At 35.0% G+C, this 20,894-nt stretch overlaps 1 protein-coding gene across 1 annotated transcript; it reads right to left on the bottom strand.

Moving 5' to 3' along the window:
- Positions 1-153: 153 nt before the first annotated feature.
- Positions 154-18,961, bottom strand: LOC150102562 (cyclic nucleotide-gated channel alpha-2-like). Its single transcript, XM_090398705.1, has 6 exons — positions 18,867-18,961; positions 14,798-14,862; positions 14,530-14,608; positions 8,162-8,280; positions 4,233-4,325; positions 154-157 (listed from the first exon to the last, which is right to left on the bottom strand). The coding sequence occupies exons 3-6, from the start codon at positions 14,575-14,577 to the stop codon at positions 154-156; spliced, it is 264 nt and encodes an 87-aa protein (XP_090254831.1). The 5' UTR covers positions 14,578-14,608; positions 14,798-14,862; positions 18,867-18,961.
- Positions 18,962-20,894: the final 1,933 nt, after the last annotated feature.

The raw sequence follows: 20,894 nt of genomic DNA, 5'->3' as shown, positions 1-20,894 counted from the left end.
AGGATCCTGCATAGATGATCCTATGTTCATCCTCAAACTACTAAATGAGAAAAGAAGAGAATTCCACTTAGAGAGGCATCTAGCATTCATAGATCTTAAAAAAGCTTTTGACAAGATAGGCAGATATAAATTCTTTGATATACTAAAAGCTGCTTACCTGTAAATTTATTAAAATCACTGTACAGTTTATATGAGAAAACAGTAATAAGCATAAAATGAGGAGAACAGAACCAAAACATTTGAAGTAACAGGAGGACTCTGACAAGCATGTCCCTTATTTCCAGTATTATTTGGAGTATATATGAGTGAAACAATCAAATAATTTTATCTTAGGTCCTAACTCTTTGCAAATAACCAAGTGATATTTGGAACAACTGAAGACAATCTACAAAAAGCCGTATACAAATTGAATTTAATAATAAAACAATATAATATGTCAATATCTCGAGAATAAACTAAACTATGGCATTCAAAGGAAAAAGGCCATCCGAGCAAAAATAGTAATAGACAATAAAATAATAGAAAAATTCAACAATTTTAATTCTCTGGGTTATAAATTAAATAACAGTGAAGATTTAGATATTTCTAACAAAATTAACAAATTCTCCAAAGTAAATGGAATAATAACCAAAACATTTACAAGACATTTCTCAAGGTAAGCAATAATTATCAAGAAAATTTGACTAAGAATGTATATATTTTTATCAAAACCAACATTATCATATGGCAGTAAAGTATGGGAAATAAGAGGAGATAAGAAAAGAATCGTTGCAGAAGAAACGAAATGTATGAAAACAGCAGGTTATACAAAACTAGGTGAAAAGAGAAATGAAAACTAGTGAAAGAACTAAACCAAACACCAATAATGGAAACAGTAGAAAAACACAGAACCAAAGGGAAAGAGCATCTAGAACGAATGGCATATGATTGAATATCCAGGAAGAAGATGAAGTGCAAACCAAAGGGTCAAAGAAACAAAAACTGACAAATGAAATGCTGGGATGAGACCGAAAGAGGCCACATTACCTATATTTGTGAAAGGAGGAAGAAAAATAAGACTAATTATTATTATTATTATTAATATTATTTGCATGCTCTTAAAAGAAGCCTGCTGAAATATATATTTGTAATTGCATGGCAATTCTTAGTATCTGTTCGCCTGTGTTATAATTTATAGAACATTTATGTGTCAACTGACTTTTAAAGCGTGCATGTGTGCAAGGAGGAGGGGTTTACAGATTTAAACATGCTGATAACTGTTGTTTGCGTTCTCTTAATTTCACCCGTGGAAGAATAAACGTCCAGCAAACCTGGTTAATGATATGCTAAACGGTATTTATATGATATAACAACAGTCCCAGTAACTTGTTATTTACCAAATGGCAGGCCAGTCAAAAAATTATGAAATGATGAAATAGAGGAATTTGAAATGTAGGAGGACATTACGTATATCGAGATTGTTATAGCATTCGTCAAATATATTCCGATCTTTTAGTCAGCCTTGAGATCATTCCAAAATGATCTCATACTTGGAGGTTGCTAGTATGTAAGATAAGATATGTGACCTGAAAGGGATATCTCTAGATATTCTATTTTATTTTTCATGTTTTAGAAATTAAAAATATTTTTTTTTTTAATAATTAACATGGTTTTTAATTATTAGAAAAATATTTTAAAAATAGATTTGAAGAGTGACCACTTTAATTGTAAAAAATAAATTTAAAAATGCCACCTGAGTTCTCGGTGCAGTTGAGATGCCTTCAGGCATCACAACTGCATTGATAATATGAACGTTAAGAGAATATGACTTTTGAACTATGAAGCTGGTAGTCTACAATTACGTGTAATTAAATTTTGCGTTTCGAATATTTCCTAGAAAGTGGTTCAGTTATTATTTTTCATTTGTGATGTTCAAAATACTGAAAATTGTCTGTATTTTGGTACACGCACATGTTATATGTTTTTGCGTTTGCCAAACTTAGTAACAAGGCATCATTCACGTTTTGAAATACCGAGTATTGCGAGAAGTGGAAAAGGATGAGCATTCATCTGTTTTTTCATTAACTTATTATCCGTCTTGAAGAATGAAGTGTGGATAAGAGAACGGTGTTTAGTGATCCTCTGTAATATAAAAAGAAAGAATATCCATACATTGATGATTCAGTTTCTGGTTTCTACATTTCCTGTGATATTTTCCTATTTTCTGTTTTTGCTGTGAAATTGAAATACCTCACATTTCATACGAAGTGCATTTCGCTGCATAATTTCACCACTCCTAGGAGGAAATTCAGGAAAAACATTGCTTCCGCATGGTCTTGTGTTCACTCATCAGAAATTCTTTCAGCTCTTTTGTGTTATGCGTCCCTTCCCCTTCACTCTCCCCCATCTAATAAACACGACAGACCTTGGGGGAGGGGGGTAAATTTTCAGTATGTTGACTGGCGCTCCTGTGTAGCAATGCGGTCATTTTGGCAGCGAGCTGGAACTAAAAGTAAGAAATGAAAAGAGTAAGACTAAAGCATGTTATGAGAACAGAAATGAGAACTGTGGATATTATATCTTATAAACTTTGTATATGAAGCAGAGATGCATTATGCATATGTAACTTTATTTGTCATCTTTCATAATATGTTTGAAATGACCTCGGTTCGAATTGAGTCTAGGACGTGAAGAATTTTTATAAGGGCTTTTCAACTGAAGATGAGTTAGCCGGTCTCATGTGGAGACGACAGACTTTTCCTCGCGAAAATGAACACCACAAAACAAACTGCACAGAAGAAAATACGCAGTTTCACAGACGTAATATACTGATCTAACAGCCTTAGTGCTTCTGCCGTAACACCAATCAAACCATGCCATACTGAGACATTCACATTATGAAAGACGATAGTTAAGTTTTCTTTTAAACAGTGCATAATTCAAACTTGAATACTGAACTGTATATTTATAAGAATTTATTTGAATTTTTGTAAACACATATGTTAAAAGAATTACTTTTTAATGTTATGTTTAATATCATTCCGGCATGGTTTGGGAATAGCTTGTCCAATCTCCAACAGCTGTGTGGTCGAATACCACCATGGGCATGGATGTTTTGCGAATGTCCTTAGGTAATAACAGATGAATTTCATCTTCTAGTGTGAGACCACCGTCCTCCTTGCCGAAGGCTTGAAGTGGCTTGAAAATTGTTTAGTCTCTAGAACCGGGTTTCCGAATTTATCTAACACTTAGCCCGCCCAGTAATAATACTAATGTATACTAACGGCCTTTCGTTGGTAGGATTCACATTAAAAATGTCAAAGTCTAAATAAGTATAATGATATTATTCGTCAGTGACGAAGAAACCGCCCAACGAAAAGTAATATTATTTATGGACATGAAAAATATAACTGCGGATGTTATATTGAAGGAAAATTAGGGTTGCTTTTGCAGTGGACTTGGAAAGGAATGCATTGAAGTAAAAGATTATTAACTCGCTTTGCAAGAAGAAATAATTATATTTTGGTTGGATTCTCATATACACCTATGATTTTTTTTTTTTTTTGTTTCACTCTTAATATTTCGTAGTCCATATTCCCAATATATCATGACAGATCTTCTGTACCTCATGTTTATACAGAGAAAATTTCTGCGAATAAATGAAATTAGTGAAGTACTGAACTCAAATTGTTGGTAAAGTGAAGTAATGAAATCAAATCCAAGAAACATATTCTAAACAAGTCCTATCAAAAAAGAAAAAATAATGCAAGATTTGTTTTCTCCATGGAAACAGAGCTCAGTCAGTGCTGGAAAATATTGTTTCAAGTTTCTGGAGATAAAACTAATATTTAAATGTTTACTAATTTTATTATTAATTAACCAATTTATAATAATAATTAATTAATTATTAATAATAAATTAAATATTAATTTAAACTATTTAAAATATTTGAATTTATTTTTATTTAAATTTAATATTTAAATTAAATATCGACTAACTTAAATCATGCAGGCATAAATTAAATAATGTTAAAAAGTGATTCTTTTAACATAAATATATTTATAAAAATTCAAATAACTTCTTATAAATGTTAAAATTAAAATTTAACTTACATTAATAATAAGTTATTAATTATTTTTAAATTTAATATTTAGATAATATTAAGAAAGTAATTGCGCTATGGCTGAAACATCAACTTAATTATTAATTTTTCTTAGAAAAGTGATCTAAATTATCAAAAATTGATTTCTTACCTGGACCAAGAATACTCTGCCCACTTGGTCACTTTGATCTGAAGGGAGGAAGGTACCTTTCGATGTGTTAAGTACAACTTGATCTGGTCCATTCTTTCAGAAAAATAATGAAAATTAGATTACTAATTTCAGAAAATAATGAAAATTTTGGTTTCTACAAAACGTGGCTTTGACTCATCTATAAATGACGTAATACTGTTTTGAGTGGAGAAACAGTTTAACAGGAATAAGCATAAAAGTAAAAAAAAAATAATAATAATAAGTAAGAAGGCATAAGCGTAAATAAAACTGTTTTGCTTTTTGTTTAAAGATTTTTTGCTGACACAAAACTTGAAACCCCTTCCCAATTATCAGGACATTACTTAAGTTATTGATGAATTCTGTTAATGGTCGTATGAAAAAACAATCATGTTGTAGCTATGAACATAACTGCTCCCTTTCTCATCCTTCCGAGGCGGGTCCCTTAATTAGGAGTTATAGTCAATTAATGCAGTCGGCTTGCCACTTCCCCGCTGCATCCCCTAAGGGCGAGCACTTCATGCCTGAGGGAAAGTTTGCCTGTTTTGAGTGACGACCCCCCCCCCCCCCACACACACACACAACTCGGTATGCGACAGACTGGCTAACTTACCTTTAATTGAAAGGCCCCCATGACGGTTCTTCGCCTAATAGATGGGATTCGAACGCAGGTCTTTTCACCCAAAGGGCTCGTATCGTATCTCAGTTGGTTTCGAAACCAACTGAGATACGGAGCCTCCCGAATGTAACCTGCTTTAAAACAATAAAAACGAAACCTTAAGTTTTCGTTGAGCTTTTCTACCACAGAAAAGCCTCTGAGGTTGAAAATTGAGCATTATTATTATTATTATTACTATTGACCATTTATTTTGCATAACCGGTTACTGTAATAGGCGGTTGAATGAGTCAGCTTGCCATTAGAAATTAAATACTGCATTCTCGGTGTGTGTGGTAATTAATACCCGAGTGTAGTAAGTAACAAGCACACATAAAATTGACTATGGCTAAACGATTTTAATGTAATTTTCTAATTAGATATTTACTAAAATTTATGGGGATATTTAAGTTTTCAATGAAAAACAAACTACTCAAAAACTGCGTTTCTTGAAAAAGAAATGTGAATCTCATGGACTTTGGATTATATTTAATAATCTACATTGACGTTTTGCATCCTTTTTTTTTTATTTCACTTACAATAGCTGAAGCGACATACTTTTGAAAAATAAATAAAAAAATAAAAATACTTCATATAAAGAATATATATAGACTTTGCTGGTTCATGATTAAATAAATAAGAGTTTATAATGCATTCACAGCTTCTGAAATGTTAATAGGTCAAAAACTGCTCAAAATGTTTTGGCTGGAAGAATATTCATATGTAGAAATTTTGCGTTTCTTAATAGGTATTAACAAAACCTGGCAACAATGTACGCTTAAAATTCTAGATAGTTATACATTTCTCTAGCAGGGTTTTATTTCTTTGTACTTCGAAAACATTAATTTAAAAAATATCAGACAGTTGTTAAACATTAATAGAGGAACATGTCAGGTTTCCGCCGAACATGACAAAAATACAGATATTCTAAATTCTGCTCTTTCTCAACATAAAAGTACAGTTAAAAATACACGCAAATAGATAATGAAAGCTTGCAGATTATAAATTCAGAAATTCACTGTTCTGCTTAGATTGCTTGTAAAAAGCGTGGTGGGCAGGTTTATTGGGAAAGTTTTGTCCATCAATTCAAATCCAAAGGTTACGATAGTGCAGGAGCTGGTTTTCATGCATATTTGAACATGCACGAAAAGGAAAGAGGGAATTTGACTTTTGATCTTTTTAGTATATAACTTGATGAATATGAAAAGTCATGATGCTACGTTTGGATGGGGTGGGAAGAAGAAGGGAGAGTAGTAGTTAACTTTAACTCGTAGTACTTCAATAACTGAAGATCAAGAGATGCTAAATCCTTTTCTTTTAAAAGTCTGTCTTAATAGATTTAGATGAAAAAAATATTGTCTTTTTTTATGAATCCTGAGTTCCAATATAAACATAACTAGCCTAGAAATTATCCTTAAATTATATCAGTAGGAGGAAGAATGGGGAAGGGGGGGGGTGTAGTAAATATGTCTCAGGTTGCAGAGGACAGTGAAAGTATGTATAGAATAATATCGCATCACGAAGTCTCAGTTTCATCTTGGATTATTTGGAATGTTTCAGACTAGAAGCGCAGCAGCGCAAGATATTTTAAAAATCATTTACGCTATTAAACACTGCTAATTACAGATTCTAGTTTAAAAAAAACTCTGGCATAATATAATATGACAGAACGAATATGCACAAATGTCCTTTTGACAAAAAGAGTGCGTAAGAGCAAGGAATAATCATACTGCGCAAAAAAAAAAAAAAACTTCCTTTAGATAAATTTTTAATCCTTTATATCAATCATTACCACAGTGATAATGGGATCAAGTATACTATCTAGAGGCCGTTCTGTGTAAAGCCTCGAAAAATAAGAAATGTTGTTGGATATCTCCACAATGGTTGAAGTAATTCGAAAACCACTCGTATTGCATGCTGGAAAGAATAAGAAGAGGCTGATAAAATACTTCGCAGTTCATTTCAGTACACAGAACAAAATTGTTTGCTGTTTTTTTTTATCTTTCTTTTCTCTTGCGTGTTTTCTAAAGCGTACGGTCTGCAGGTTTGAAATCTAACATTGACACATTAACAACTTTCTCCTATCAACTTCCCTCCACCTCTCGTGGTACTGATATACCATAGGTTGAACAAGAGTACCATTAACAAATTCTAGTTATTGTTTTAATCGTATGATTTCGAAATATGATAACGTGGATATTACTGTACGCATTATTGGTTGTACAAACAAAAATTGATCTGAAAATTTTAAAGTCAAAGCGATATGTATATGTGCGTGTGTGATTTTTGATTATTAATTTTTGAAATGATAGGAGGTTTTCATCCCGCAGAGAAGATTACGCCCTTTCGTAAGCAATATTTAGATTCTGGCCGTAATAAGCCATTGGGCCTAATACGAAGGAAGATGCGAAGTGATATGGAAGTGGGGTCTGATTTTGTGACAGTGAAGAAATGATCCAAAAGTCCTAAAAAAAAAAGAAGAGGTAAAATCTTTTCTGATGAACACACGAGCTATCTCCTAATGCTTGTGCATTCAGCACAAGCTGCCTTCACCGTTATGTTCTGTCGTAATTTAAATAAATAATAAAAAAAAAAAAACGCCGTTAATAGGATGTAAATTGGAAATTCAGGCTTGGGAGACAGCTTTTTATCACATAGTTATAATATATTTATAATTACTGTTGCAACATTTTAAAAAGCAATGCTTTTAGACTGATTACTGAAATACAGTAATACGGAAAAAAAATAACTTTCACCAAGTCGTCAATTACAAAAGAGATCAAAATTCAACTTTCTCTCTCTCTCTCCTTTTCTTTTCACTCATACTAAAGTAAAAACTTATATGCATGTCGTTGGTTAGACGATGGGGACACATAAATAATTACTCTTCAAAAGCATATAACGATGAGACATTGAAAAACATGATTGTCTCATATCCAACCCACGGCTGCAGTGGATATAAAAGTATATGGAAGTTTTACAATTCAAATATTTGAACACTGTTGCTTTATGATTATGTTGTCTATACCAACATAATCGTAAATTTTATTCACTCTTAACAGGTCTGTTCGATGCAATATAAACATTATGACTCCTCATATACTTTGTAGTAAAATGCGCAAAAAAAACTTCTTTTACATCAATTTTCATTCCTTTATATCAAAATATTGCGGCACACAGGTTGAAAATCGCTGCTCTAAGGTATTACGAGAAAACAAATGATTGATGATTTGTAAATACGTCTAAAAATACTGACCTTGCTTGAAATTCTTGCCTAGTTGCATGCATGTTTGAAATGATGTTTCCAACGTTGCCGACAACGGTGGCGAACATAAAGACTCCGATGAGGAATGTAAGCCCAGTGAAAACGTATTCCTTCAAGAGAACAACCACCGATATTAAGATATTAGAATTACTTTTATTTCATTTTTGTTCTTATCTGAAACGGGATATTTGAAATATTATCTTAAAATCTGGCATTCATTACAGTATTTGTTTCGACAGCTGAATTGTCGTTGTCTCTGATGTTTCTGAAATATTTCAAAATATTACTAAAAAAAGGAATTCATTATGACCCCTAATTGAAATCGACGACTAGAATAAAATTTTATGATTCCAAGTTCTTGCATACCAAATTGGTTGGCATTTTTTAAAATTTTAATATAGCGAGTAAAGTATTAAAATATATTCAAGGAGAGAGAGAGAGGGGGGGGGGATTGAGAGAAATTGCTTGGAATGTTCCAATTCTTGCCGTGTCTACTTCACATCTGTTCCATGAATATTCTGAGTACTAAGTAGGTTAAATAAACATTATCTACATATGCATGCAAAAGAAGAATTGACAATCTCATATAAATAGCACATCCCCCAATGTGCCCTAACGTATTTGCTTATCACACAGTCACGCTAAAGGCCAGAGGTGCTTCATCGATGGAGCTTAGAGCTTTCTTTTCTGAGGACACCACTAAAAAAAGTGATTTGAGGAAGTCTGTCCGTAAATGCGATACGTAAGGTGAGATTTTCATTGCCAGTCAACGGGGGCGGGGGTGAATAAAAGAAAACCTGTTGCAATAAAATTAAGCCCAAAAGATAAAATGATGAGAACCGTCGTATACTTTGGTAATGTAACAATGTCAATTACTTCATAAATAACATGTCAACTGCATGCCTCTGTCGGAAGAGATTTTGGAAATCTGTGGTAGACGCATATATCATCCAATAATTAATCAAAATCCTGGTAATCTAGATATACCCGGAACAATCCACCGGTCTCGATCCAATCGAATATGAAGAATGTAGAAGCGAAATAAGAGAAGGATCAGCTGTTTTTCATTCCCTCACTTCCAAGATTATTAGAAGAGTCTATCCGGATGAATTACAGTGATCACCTTACTACTACACCGAGAAGTAGCTTTCAAAAATAGAATCGGCCCAGTTTGTTATTGGATCAATCGCCTTTTAGCATAATTTCCTTATATCAAGAGCAAGATTGATGTACTGATTTCTGTATTGATTTTTTCTGGTGAGTAATCCAAGGCATGACGGAGTATAATATTTTGAAACGTTGATGTAAACTAAAAAGATCCTCAATGAAGGAGCTAAAAGAAAAGCATTTGCAAAGGAGAGAGAGAAAAGGGAACCTGGGAATTCTGGAGGTTTTTAAGCTATTCTAGATGAAAGAAACTTTATCCAGTGGTTTATAGACTGTTCTAATCTTGTAAAGTTCAGAAGATAGCCTAAGTAATTATTATTTTTTAATTTATAAAATTTATAAATGACGCTAGATCGGCAAGATGGAGTCTAGTAACCCACTTCAAAACTCGTCTTTCTTCTTCTTCTTCTTTTTTTTAATTTTTTTAAATTTCAGCTGTCGATCTTGTAGCAGGTTTGTAGAATGCTATCTATGAATATGAGGCAGCGGTAGTTGTTTGTATATCATTGTGTCGCTTTGTCTGTACGCGTAGACTAGAGATCCCCCCCCTAATCTTCCCAAGCTGATGAAATTGGAGACAGGTTGCGAACGATTTCCAAAATTAGAACTGGCGACTACTTTTGGTCAATAAAAGTGTGTTGTGTACTTTTAAGGAATAAAAAGATGTAGAGATTTATTTTATTTTAAATCAAATTAAAGGCGCAACATATAAATTATGTAATCTAAAACTTACAGTATTGGAATATTCTACAAACCACTGGAAAAGTTTCTCTCCACCTATGACTGATTAATTAAAGAACGCCAGAACTTCTCTTTCTCTCTCTCCCCTTTCTTCTTTTTTCCGGGTTTCACACTATTTCTGTCAGTGTGAAACCCAGTGTGTTTTGGACAGATAGGGCGGACTGCTAAAGTTAGAAAGGAAAGAACACAGCAATAAAATAGTATGGACAATCCAGAAAAGTGGATTAGCACAGTATGACCTGAAAAAATAATCACTTCATCAAATGGAAGAAAGCGAAGCTATTACACAAATTTAATTTCAAATCACGAAAATTGTACATGATAGTTGTTTTAGTCCTATATTATCCTGTGGATTGCAACAGAACTAATGAACTTTGTCTTATCTTCGTATCTGATCGAAAGCACTAACTTCAGAAGAACACAATTCCCACAACTAGCATCAAGCATGTATTTTCTTTGTTCTTTAGCTCATATCAGGTTGTGCCTTTGTTGAGAGAACGTCTTTTAAGTTGCTAGATAATGATAGCTTGAGCTAACTAAGGAAACATTGATGTGCATACAATGAATTTAATAATTAAAATATTTATTCAAATCTTGATAGTTTTTCTTCCAAAACGCTTCAACATGATCGCTACTAACAACATTAAATTTGAAAATGGAAATATCTTATTTATTAGTTGGATTGATATATTGGGGAAGGGGTGTTATTTGCATTCAGGAATTCGGACATTTTTGCTGTTAGACTTCTAATCTTTCTAGTGTCACGTCCGTCCAGTGCACTACTCAGTAGACGGTTTTCGGATTCATTTTAAATCTCTGCTGCCGAATAGGAAGAAATATTGTAAATCTCCATGATATTCATCCAATTTTCCAAACCTCTTTGAAGGCAAAATGGTAGAGAAAATTAAAGAGGGAAAGCCAGACCTTCTTTGCAACGGAAATTCAGTTTTAGGTTTAGCGATGTGAAGCAAGGTGAATGGCGCCCCATCTAGAAATAAAAGAATATTCACTGATAACTTAACAGTGTTTTTTATCAGACTAACTCCATTTAATTCTGGGTTATCAACAGGTCTACCAGTGTGAAGCTGGAAGAGCGGACCTAGTTGTGATATCACGACTGTATACTTAGCCATAAGTACTCTGCGCGGATATCATTCGCAAAGATTGCCGTTTATTGCATCTCTCACTTTTTTCCATATCAGCATTGGAACCTGGATCAACAATACAATATCAGTACGTGACCATGGAAGATCCTACAAGGATATTCATGATTTCTCTATGGAAAACTAATAAGAAAGAATTATTATTTTTATACGACTTGATTGTATTATTATTATTATTATTATTATTATTATTATTATTATTATTATTATTATTATTATTATTAAGGGCAACTCCAAGGAGTCCTTAGACTCATCGAGGGAGGCCCTAAACATCATGTAAAGAAATATTCAGCATTTGCACAGTGTTTATCATACTTTTCTTTGAACTCATTCACAGTCATGGCAAACACAACAGACTCTGGCAGCTTATTCCACTCATTCACCACTCTCTAAGCAATAAACCTAGTTCTAACACCCTTGCTAACTGCACTCTTGCTCAATTTCCATAGATGATCCCATAGTTCTCCCACCACCACCACACCTGTTCTGAAAAATTTTCTCTGAATTAATCTTGTAAAAACCCTTCAGTAATTTGAATGTCTCAAACATATCATCCCTTTTCCGTCTATAAACAGTTTCTGTACCCTACAATCTTCAACCTGTTCAGGTTTATTCCATAGACCAGCTATCGTCTTGGTCGCTCGCCTCTTGATCCTCTCTATACCTCCTCCCCATCACCAAGAAACCCTGGCGCCCAGATCTGTGCACAGTAGTCAAGATGGGGGGTCTTATCAAGGCTCGATAAAGAGGAACAGTAACCTGCATATCTCTGATCGTCAAAGTATTCTTCAGTAAGCAAGTGATCTGATGAGCTGCTTTAGCCACTTTTGCTATGTGCCCCCCCCTAAACTTTAACTCCATATCCACTAACACTCTCAAGTCTCTGGCTTCGTGAATTTCGTGGAGTACGGTTTCACCAATGTGGTATACTGCTAATAATCAGTCTGCCAATTTATCCAAATCATCCTGCAAAATTTTGACATCATTTGCATTCACTATTGCTCTACCCAACTTTGCATCATCGGAAAATAACTAAATAGTTCCTCTCAGGTCCTTTCCCATATCATTAATGAAAAAATTAAATAGCAGTGATCTAAGAACAGAACCCTGTGGCACAATGCAAGTTACAGGCCTTCTTTTGGACTCTGCTCCGGAATAAACTACTCTCTGATATCTTTCCATTAACCATCCTCCTATCCATCTCACCAAACCTATATCCATCCCCATGTGTTGCAGTCTACTGATTATAATTCCATATGGTGTCTTGTCAAAAGGTCTTTGCAAAGTCCAGCAGTATAACTCTAAACCTATTACTCTTATCCAATTCAGCCGTTACTATTATACAATGTGAGCAAGTTACTGTGGCATGATCTATCCTTCACAAAACCATGCTTCCCCACAATACATTATCCCTTTTCCATCTATCCTTTCCTTTGTTTTGCTCTTGACCAACTTCTTCAATACTTTGACACTGACTCCTGATATGCTGATCGGTCGGTAATTTGCTACATCAGTCTTGTAACCTCCTTTATGCAATGGAACTATTATCTCCTCTTTCCACCCCCTTGGGATTAACCCAGAGCTGAGACTTAGAATAAACAATATGATCAAGGGCACTGACAATTCCTTTGCCGCTTCGCCTAAGACTCTGGTATACCATTCAATCCCAAAGATGAATTCACATTAAGTTTCTGTAATATGCTATTCACCTCCATTTCATTCACCTCAGTTCCCGTTTAAGCCATCGGTTCCCTCATTCCTGCAATATCACCGTCTGGATGATATACTCTTGCAAAGTGCTCGCTCAGTAATTCCACTATTTCGACTGATTCAGTTACGTCCCTACCATACCATCGGCATTGCTTAAAATCATTCTGCCGTATACAGTTTTTCTTTTACTTGCAGCATATCGAAAGAACTGTTTAGGATTCTCTTTCACCTGCGTTGATAGCTTCCTTTCATGATCTGCTTTTGCTTTTCTTATCACAGTAGTTACCCTTCTGGCCTGTGCCTGCAGGTCACCTTTCTCCTTAAATTTCCTCCACAATTGTTTATTTTTTTGCAGCTCAAGCTTAATTGTGTTTCCATTTCATCCATTTACCCCTCACTTGATTTACTCTCTTGACGCTAGGTATGCAGTCAACCATTACCTCCCTCAAACACTCCTTTACCATTTCCCATGCACTATCAATATCCAGCCCTTGCAGTTTTACATGCCACGGCACTGATCCAAGGGTAGATCATGCTAGTTGCTGGCAGCGTGGTCATATTCATTATAGACAAATTCTCTGATTCAGTTACTAGATCGGGCACTCTCGAATCCCTATATATTCCATTACATGCTGTCTGAGGTAATTATCCCCAAGTAACTACACAAAATCCATTTCCTTCCTCCGATGTGTCCTCTCCTCTCCTCTTCCTTCCAATCTATGTTCCCGTAGTTGAAATCCCCCTTAATAATTACCTGTCCTCCACTCATTGAGTCTATTTGCCGATGCTTACTATCTACATCATCTATTCCATCCCCTGGTCTACAGCAGCACCCAACTGTATATTTTGTTCTGCTGACCTCAATCTCATACCAGATGTCCTCAAATGTGGTATTTTCACTGTCCTGCAGTCGAACTTCTATTCTCTTTGGCTGCAGTTCATTGGTTATCATCAATAACACTCCCCCCATTCTTTTCTCTCTATCCCTCCTGAACACACTATACCTTTCACGTTCTATCCCCCTAACTATATCATCCTCTGTTAGCCATGTCTCCCTAATGCCAGTAACTTTTGGCCTGGGATAAGCCAACTAAGGCCAAAAATTCCTCTTGCTTGTTCTTAATGCTCCTGGCAATAAAGAACAAAATCCCCCTATGCCAGCCCCTATCCTGACGCCTTATACTAACTGTCCCATTCTAGTTTATTACCATTGGTACTAACTCAGGCACATTATATACATTCTTACACCCAACTGCCTCACTGTTGTCTGCATATCCACTCAACAGCTCCTCCTCCCTAAAAGCTCTAGTTTCCCTGATTCTGCACATCCACTTTCACTTCATTCAACAACATTTTTTTCAGTCTCCGAACACCAAATCCATTCAGATGCAAAACCATCTTTCTTGTATAAGTCCTTTCGCCCGTCAAACTCGCTCCACACATTCACAAACTCCACACCACACCACTCCTCCTCCTGTATAACCTATGAACCAAGTCATTCGCTATTATGGCCCTCCTTTTCAACTCCACTCTGTCATACCGCGGCAACAGACTCAAAAATACTCTATAAATACTTACAAGATCCGTCTCGGGGGGATTGCAGTCTCCTACAGTAGTGAGCGTCATACCTGACCAGTACAGACACACAATGTACTTCCTAAAAAAAATGGAACACAGTATTTTGCTGTATTGCTTGTTCACATTTTAAAAAGTTTTAAAGTTCATTTTTGTAAATGGCTTTTTAAGGGTATTCATTAATGAGTTTGTTGTTATTATTGTTTTCAGTAAAAAAAAATATCTAAAACGATAAGATAAGTTATTATTTATTTCATTTCGACTTACTCACCTGGAAAAGGCCTGTTTCTTGGGATCATTGGTATACACCCAGTTGTTTATGCCCAGTCCTTCATACTAAAGGAGGAAAATGAACTGTGTCATAATGTATACCACAAAATTGACATAACGCTGTATATAAGTACTAATTATGTTATTAGCGTCGCTTATTTTATAACATTTCAAAAATTAATAAGAACCTGTAATAAGTTCATAAATTTCATACTCACTACGGACCATTGTTACATCGAGTACAGCTCTTCCGTAGCGTCGTCGTGAGAACGAAACGACATTAATTTAGGAATGACCTAATCGAATTCCGGAACCTTTATAAAGACTTCTCTGAAGGTGAGTTATCTGATTTTCTTCCCAGAAACTTGAGTTTTTCATCCCGCAAGCCAGCCTGGTTGGCCAAGTGGTTAGCGTACCCTCAGTCCAACCAACAAGTCGCGGGTTCGAATCTCGCTGCGGGCCTGGATGTTTGTAATTGTCTTACCTTTTGTACTGCTATAACCTTTCGTATGGAGCCGTATGACCTTTGCTGTCTCTGCGTCATTAAAACCATAAATTATTATCATTCCCCAAAAAGAGTCGGAGAACGCGCAATTAATAGACAATATGTATTTTTTATGTGGTTCACGCCCAACAAAAGTTTTTGTGAACCTCTGGTACATTCTTATCATTGGCAGACAAAGGATTTTTTCTATTTTTATTAATTCTATACGCATATTTTTAATTTTTATTTTTTACATAGTTAGTAACCCTGCTCTAGTGAACAAACATTGAACTTTTTTTCAAGCCACTTCAGGCCTCCAGTAAGCAGGGTGATGTTCTCACGCCGGGAGATGAAATTCATCCCCCCCACCTGATGACAATCACAGACATCCATGCGCAAGGCGGGATTTGAACCAGCTGGAGTTTGTTGGAGAGCAGGTACGCTAACCACTCGGCCAACCAATATGATAATATACTTGTCTCATCGTCAGTAATTCATCAAAACAAACGTCGAAGGTCAGCTCCAGAAACCATGCGGGCACGCATTTGCACGATATAGTCGAATTACGCATTAAGAAAAACGATATTAAAATAGGGGTCAAAACATGTGAGAAGATTCAGTTTTTTTTTTTTTTTTTTTGGAAAGAATGCCGGCTTTCCTTTCTCGTCAACAGGTAGTCAAATTTCTGAATAGGATCCCAATGACGTTTGAGCATTTCCAGTTGGATGAACCTTGCTCATTAAAAGTGTTTTCACATTTTGACCACCTGGTTTGTCGAGGGGAGTCACTCTCTCTCTCTCTCCAATCAGTAGCTCTAGGTTTCGAATCCCACGGTGGTATACATGACATATGTTTTTTTTCTTAATGTCTTTAGGTCGTAAGTGAATTTTACTGAGTAGCGTGAGACCAACACCCTGTTTATTGGATGCCTAAAATGTCTTAAAAAGGTACTATGTCTGGTCACTAGAGCAGTGATTCCGAATCATCTAATCCTTAACATGACCCACGGTTCTACCATGTATGGTTACACTTAAAACCTTTCGTGGATATAAACGGTCTGATTCAAGGTCTGACTTGAGAAAGAAATTTCTGATGCACGAGACAATACATATCTGACAATGTGGCGCATTAAGAAGAAAGCATTGTCTTGTTATTTAACAGGATGCGGCTTCCTCTCTTGGCCATAGTAACGATAGCTCCTTCCATTGTGAACAACGTTTGTTTTGTTTTGGAGTCGTAGCCGTAAACTCATTACACTTACTCGTTTGCATTCTGTTAACATGCCTTTGCCATTCTTTCTTCCTGTTTGCTGTTCATTCATTTACTGGCTGTGACGCTCGTCCTCTCCCACCCACCCCTTTTTGTATATCTCTTCATGTCTAATCTTATCAAATTTTGTTTATCTCATAATTTTTCCAAGTGCGAAGAATTTTTCTTAACTGTTTTCGGCTCTTGTTTCAGATGCACAAAGTGAATACTGATCTTATACTTTTACATCTACTTGTCATAGTTACGTGATTTAAATTCTTATTGTTCATATTATTCTGTTTAAATGTCTAGAAATCTTGTTCGCCTTTTGAAAACGGAGTCAAAGTGATTGTTCTTTCATTCCATTTTCACTTATTTCTTCTAACATCACCTGAATTTCTAGCATCAAAAATTCTTCACATGGTTTATTTTTATTCTCTTTATTTATAACTTACTTAGACCTCTTTGGTTTCCTATTAATCATGTTAATCATGAGGATTTTAGTTGATTTCTATTGATATTACCATATTATATTTTTGGGGGACAAATCTGTTAGAAATAAAATCCTCCTCTTTGTAAATATCTTCGGTGTCTGCTGCAATTCCTACGTTACCTGCACAGAAGATCAGATTTACTATATTATTATTATCAATTTTTGTTCCGCTTAACTTTTTTCTTTTAGTTCTGTAATTATTTCATCCGTTAGAAATATTGAACAGTAGTGGACTTAACTAATCGCTTTCTTTATTTAAATTTCTTTTGCTTCATTATTGCATCTTATTACACATTTGTTATCTGTGGAAATATCTTTGATCAGCTTTATTATGCGTTTTTTTTATTTGTTTACTCAATTTTATTTTTAGGATATATCGTAATTTGATATTTGTCAAAGCTGATTTCAGTTTCATAAATTTTATGCAACAGCACGTAAAAAACTTGGGAGGTTTACCCTTTAGTACAACTGCACTTATGCATTACTACAATCGAAAGATGCGAATTCCTAAAGTGATTTGTATATTGCTTTTAGGGTTAGACTAAACTCGGAGGCCGTTTTTTTTTCTATATTATTGTATTTACATTTTAAACATCTTTATTAATTAAATTCTACAGGCGTTGCAAGTTTAACATTTAGAGCCATATGTGGATCTTTTAATGTTTTTCACTCAGATCTGGAATTGGACTTAAATTTTAACGTTTTCTTTAAACATTTTATGCGAAATTTAAATGAATACGTGTGATTCAGTTTACTTTTACTCGTTCGTTCACATTACAAACGACTCTTGTCATAAACTCTTCCTTTTTGGCCCTTCTAACAAAAATCTTTTTCTCTCTCTTGCAGAATGAATTATGAATGTATGCGAAAATCAGATGATGTTGTGTTTTGATTCTTGTAGCTATGGCCACGAGGCGAGTATATTATGTGTATTAACTGTGTGTGTTCACGGGCTGATTTGTTAGCTCAGAGAGTAAACATCCTACTGCTTCCGTATAATCTCGACTAATTTGATATCAGTTAAACACGAGGTAACATTTATAAATGTTTCCCTGACAGGATTCAAACCAAGGGCTCTCCCACTCAAATGTATAGTTTAATCTGCTACGCGGAGGGAAAATAAACGATTACAAGAGTGAAGTAAGTTAATGACTTTGGTGGATAGAGAACAGGTGAATAACTGAGCCAGGATGCTTGATTATGCTCTTCGAACCATGATTCGAGCTTTGTGACACGGGGCGTTGTCCTGATTGAAGAATTGAAATCCGTTGTCATGATTTAAGACAACATCGGGCCCGAAATAATCGTCAGATAACAATTAGTGGTCAAGGCATGTTCAATGCGGATGCAAGAACCCGGTGATGTCAACGAGGCCAATTCCATACGAGGATATTGTCCACCATCGGCCTGTTTCGGGCCAACTGTCAGTTTGGTTGTCCAGAAACATGCCGGGCGGTCATGATGTTTTGGGTTATGAGAGTATTTTTGGATAATGGAATCAACTAAGAAAATTAATATTCACAATGATTTTTTGAAATGCAGAAGTTTTCTTAGACTTGATTTGCCAAAGGGCAATATATATATATATATATATATATATATATATATATATATTAAAATCTTGCACATAACTTCATATAATAGTTAATTTAGTATGAGTTTTTTATTTATAACAATTCTGCAATAAGGATTTATTATGCCTTAATAGACATCCATTAATTGAAAAATTAAATCCAAAAATCATATGTTATAATAAACAAATAGGATTCCAATAAGAATACTATTGTTCTTATTATTCTTTTATATTTGAAAGTTGACAGAAAAGTAAATCTACCTAAACATTACCTCAGAAATGAGATAGTAAAGGCACCCGATCCAGTGGATGACGATCGCCAGACACAAGGATAGTCTGAATGCTCTAATGACATTTGGATTGCTAGTTCGACTGCAAATAAACAAAGGAGATTCACAATATACGCTAAGAAGTCACATCACTAAATTAACTTAAATTCTGTATTATATTTCATGTATATATGTATACACACTGAATGGTCACTTTATTGGAATCCTCCCCATTTATGAAAATAGGCCGTTCCCGAAGACGTTGAGTCCATGGCTGCTACTATATAAATGAGGTAGACAGGCGTCGTACGGTTTTTTGTTTGTTTGATGCATCAGAGCGGGTAAACGGCGTGAGTTAAGTGACTTTAAGCATGGTATGATTGTTGGTGTCAGACGTGCTGGTGTATCTCACAAACGTCTACTCTTCTAGGCTTTTCACGCACAACAATGTTTAGGGTGTAGTAGGTGGGTATAATAACCAGACAAATTCAACTCAACGGCAATCCTGTGGACGGAAACTGCTCCTTGATGCACGAAATCAGAGAAGAGTGGCAAGGATCGTGAAACCCTGATAGGAGAGCCGCAACCAATCATATCATGCCACAGCTCAGTACATCAGTGGTGGCCAGAACATCATCTCAGAATGCGCTGTTCGTTGCACGACTTCACGAATGGAGGACCGTCCCGGGTCCCAGTGCTGTCAGTTAAGAACAGGAAGATGCAACTTTAGTGGGCACGTGATCACCAACACTGTATGCTTGACGACTGGAAAAATATCTCCTGGTCTAACGAGTTCCAGTTTACGCTGTACTATATTTCATTTTGGTTTTTGGAACTTTTACCAAATGCACTAATAAAAGCCGAATATACGGACTCGGGCCTTGTGAGCAGCGCAAGCTAAGGCATTGCACTAAGGAAAAAGAGCAAATTATTACAATTTGTTCTACGGTGTTTATGAGAACTTTTCAGCCCCCCCCCTCGTATATGAGTATATTCTCATAAGCTATCTGATCAAATTTTCGAAACGAAACTTTCAAAATTTATACATATATTCGGCTTTGAAATAATGTTCTTTAATATCCACTATTTCTATATAATTTGTTTCATCATATTGTCGTCTTATTTTTCAACAAGAAATTGCATACCACAATCATCGTAATGTGATAGAGTAATATGTCTATACAATATTTTATTGTTGTTCTTATTAATAAAAATGATCAAAGTACTCGGTTGTCCGTATATTTCAACTTAAAGTTTTTCTTTAAGCTGAAAAATCTGTGCTGTCTGTTGAGGGAAAACTGGGAAACAGGCTCTGTGTACAGCTGTCCCTCTATAATAAAATAATTCCATTTGTTTGAAGCTTTGCGTCATAAAACAGATGACTTCGCATGAAAATAATAAATTATGACTGTGCGTGGCTTGTTTGCTAAAAGTCACCAATTGTTCTTAAAAATATCTGGATTCAAATGCTGTCTGTGAAATGGATATTAATAAAACTCATCAGACAAGCTAGCAGTTCCCGTTAGAAGAGATTGCTAATAATAATAATAAGAAGAAGAGATTGCTAATAATAAGAAGAAGAAGAGGAAGAAGAAGACGAATCATGTACTCCTAATTTAAGTCCATTATCATTAACCAACGCTTACCTGTCAGCAAGGTTGAAGAACTTGTATATGACATGTAGCTTGATCAGGCGAGTGAGTCGGGCTAAAAAAAGTATGAAAACATGAAACAATTGTTTAAGACAGTCTAATATGTGTGATTAAAATACAGTTTATAAAATATTCTTACCTGCTCCTGTATCTCTCAAGAAATTCTTGGGAAACAGTCTTGCATCTGCGAATTAAAAAGTACACCAATGAATAAATAAAAGATGATTGGAAATTATTCAGTAATCTCTAAATCAACAAATAAAATAGATAAAGGAAATCATCTGGAAGAACTTTGTTAGGAACCATAATCCCCCTCCCCCCAAAAAAATAATAAAATAAAAAAAATAATAAAATAAAATAAAAATAAATTGAAAAATGT

This window comes from Typopeltis vanoorti, chromosome 10 (assembly GCF_054136105.1).
Source record: "Typopeltis vanoorti isolate ZY-2024b chromosome 10, IOZ_Tvanoo_1.0, whole genome shotgun sequence".
Classification (NCBI taxonomy): Eukaryota; Metazoa; Arthropoda; class Arachnida; order Uropygi; family Thelyphonidae; genus Typopeltis; species Typopeltis vanoorti.
This window is presented reverse-complemented; position numbering and strand designations above follow the sequence as displayed.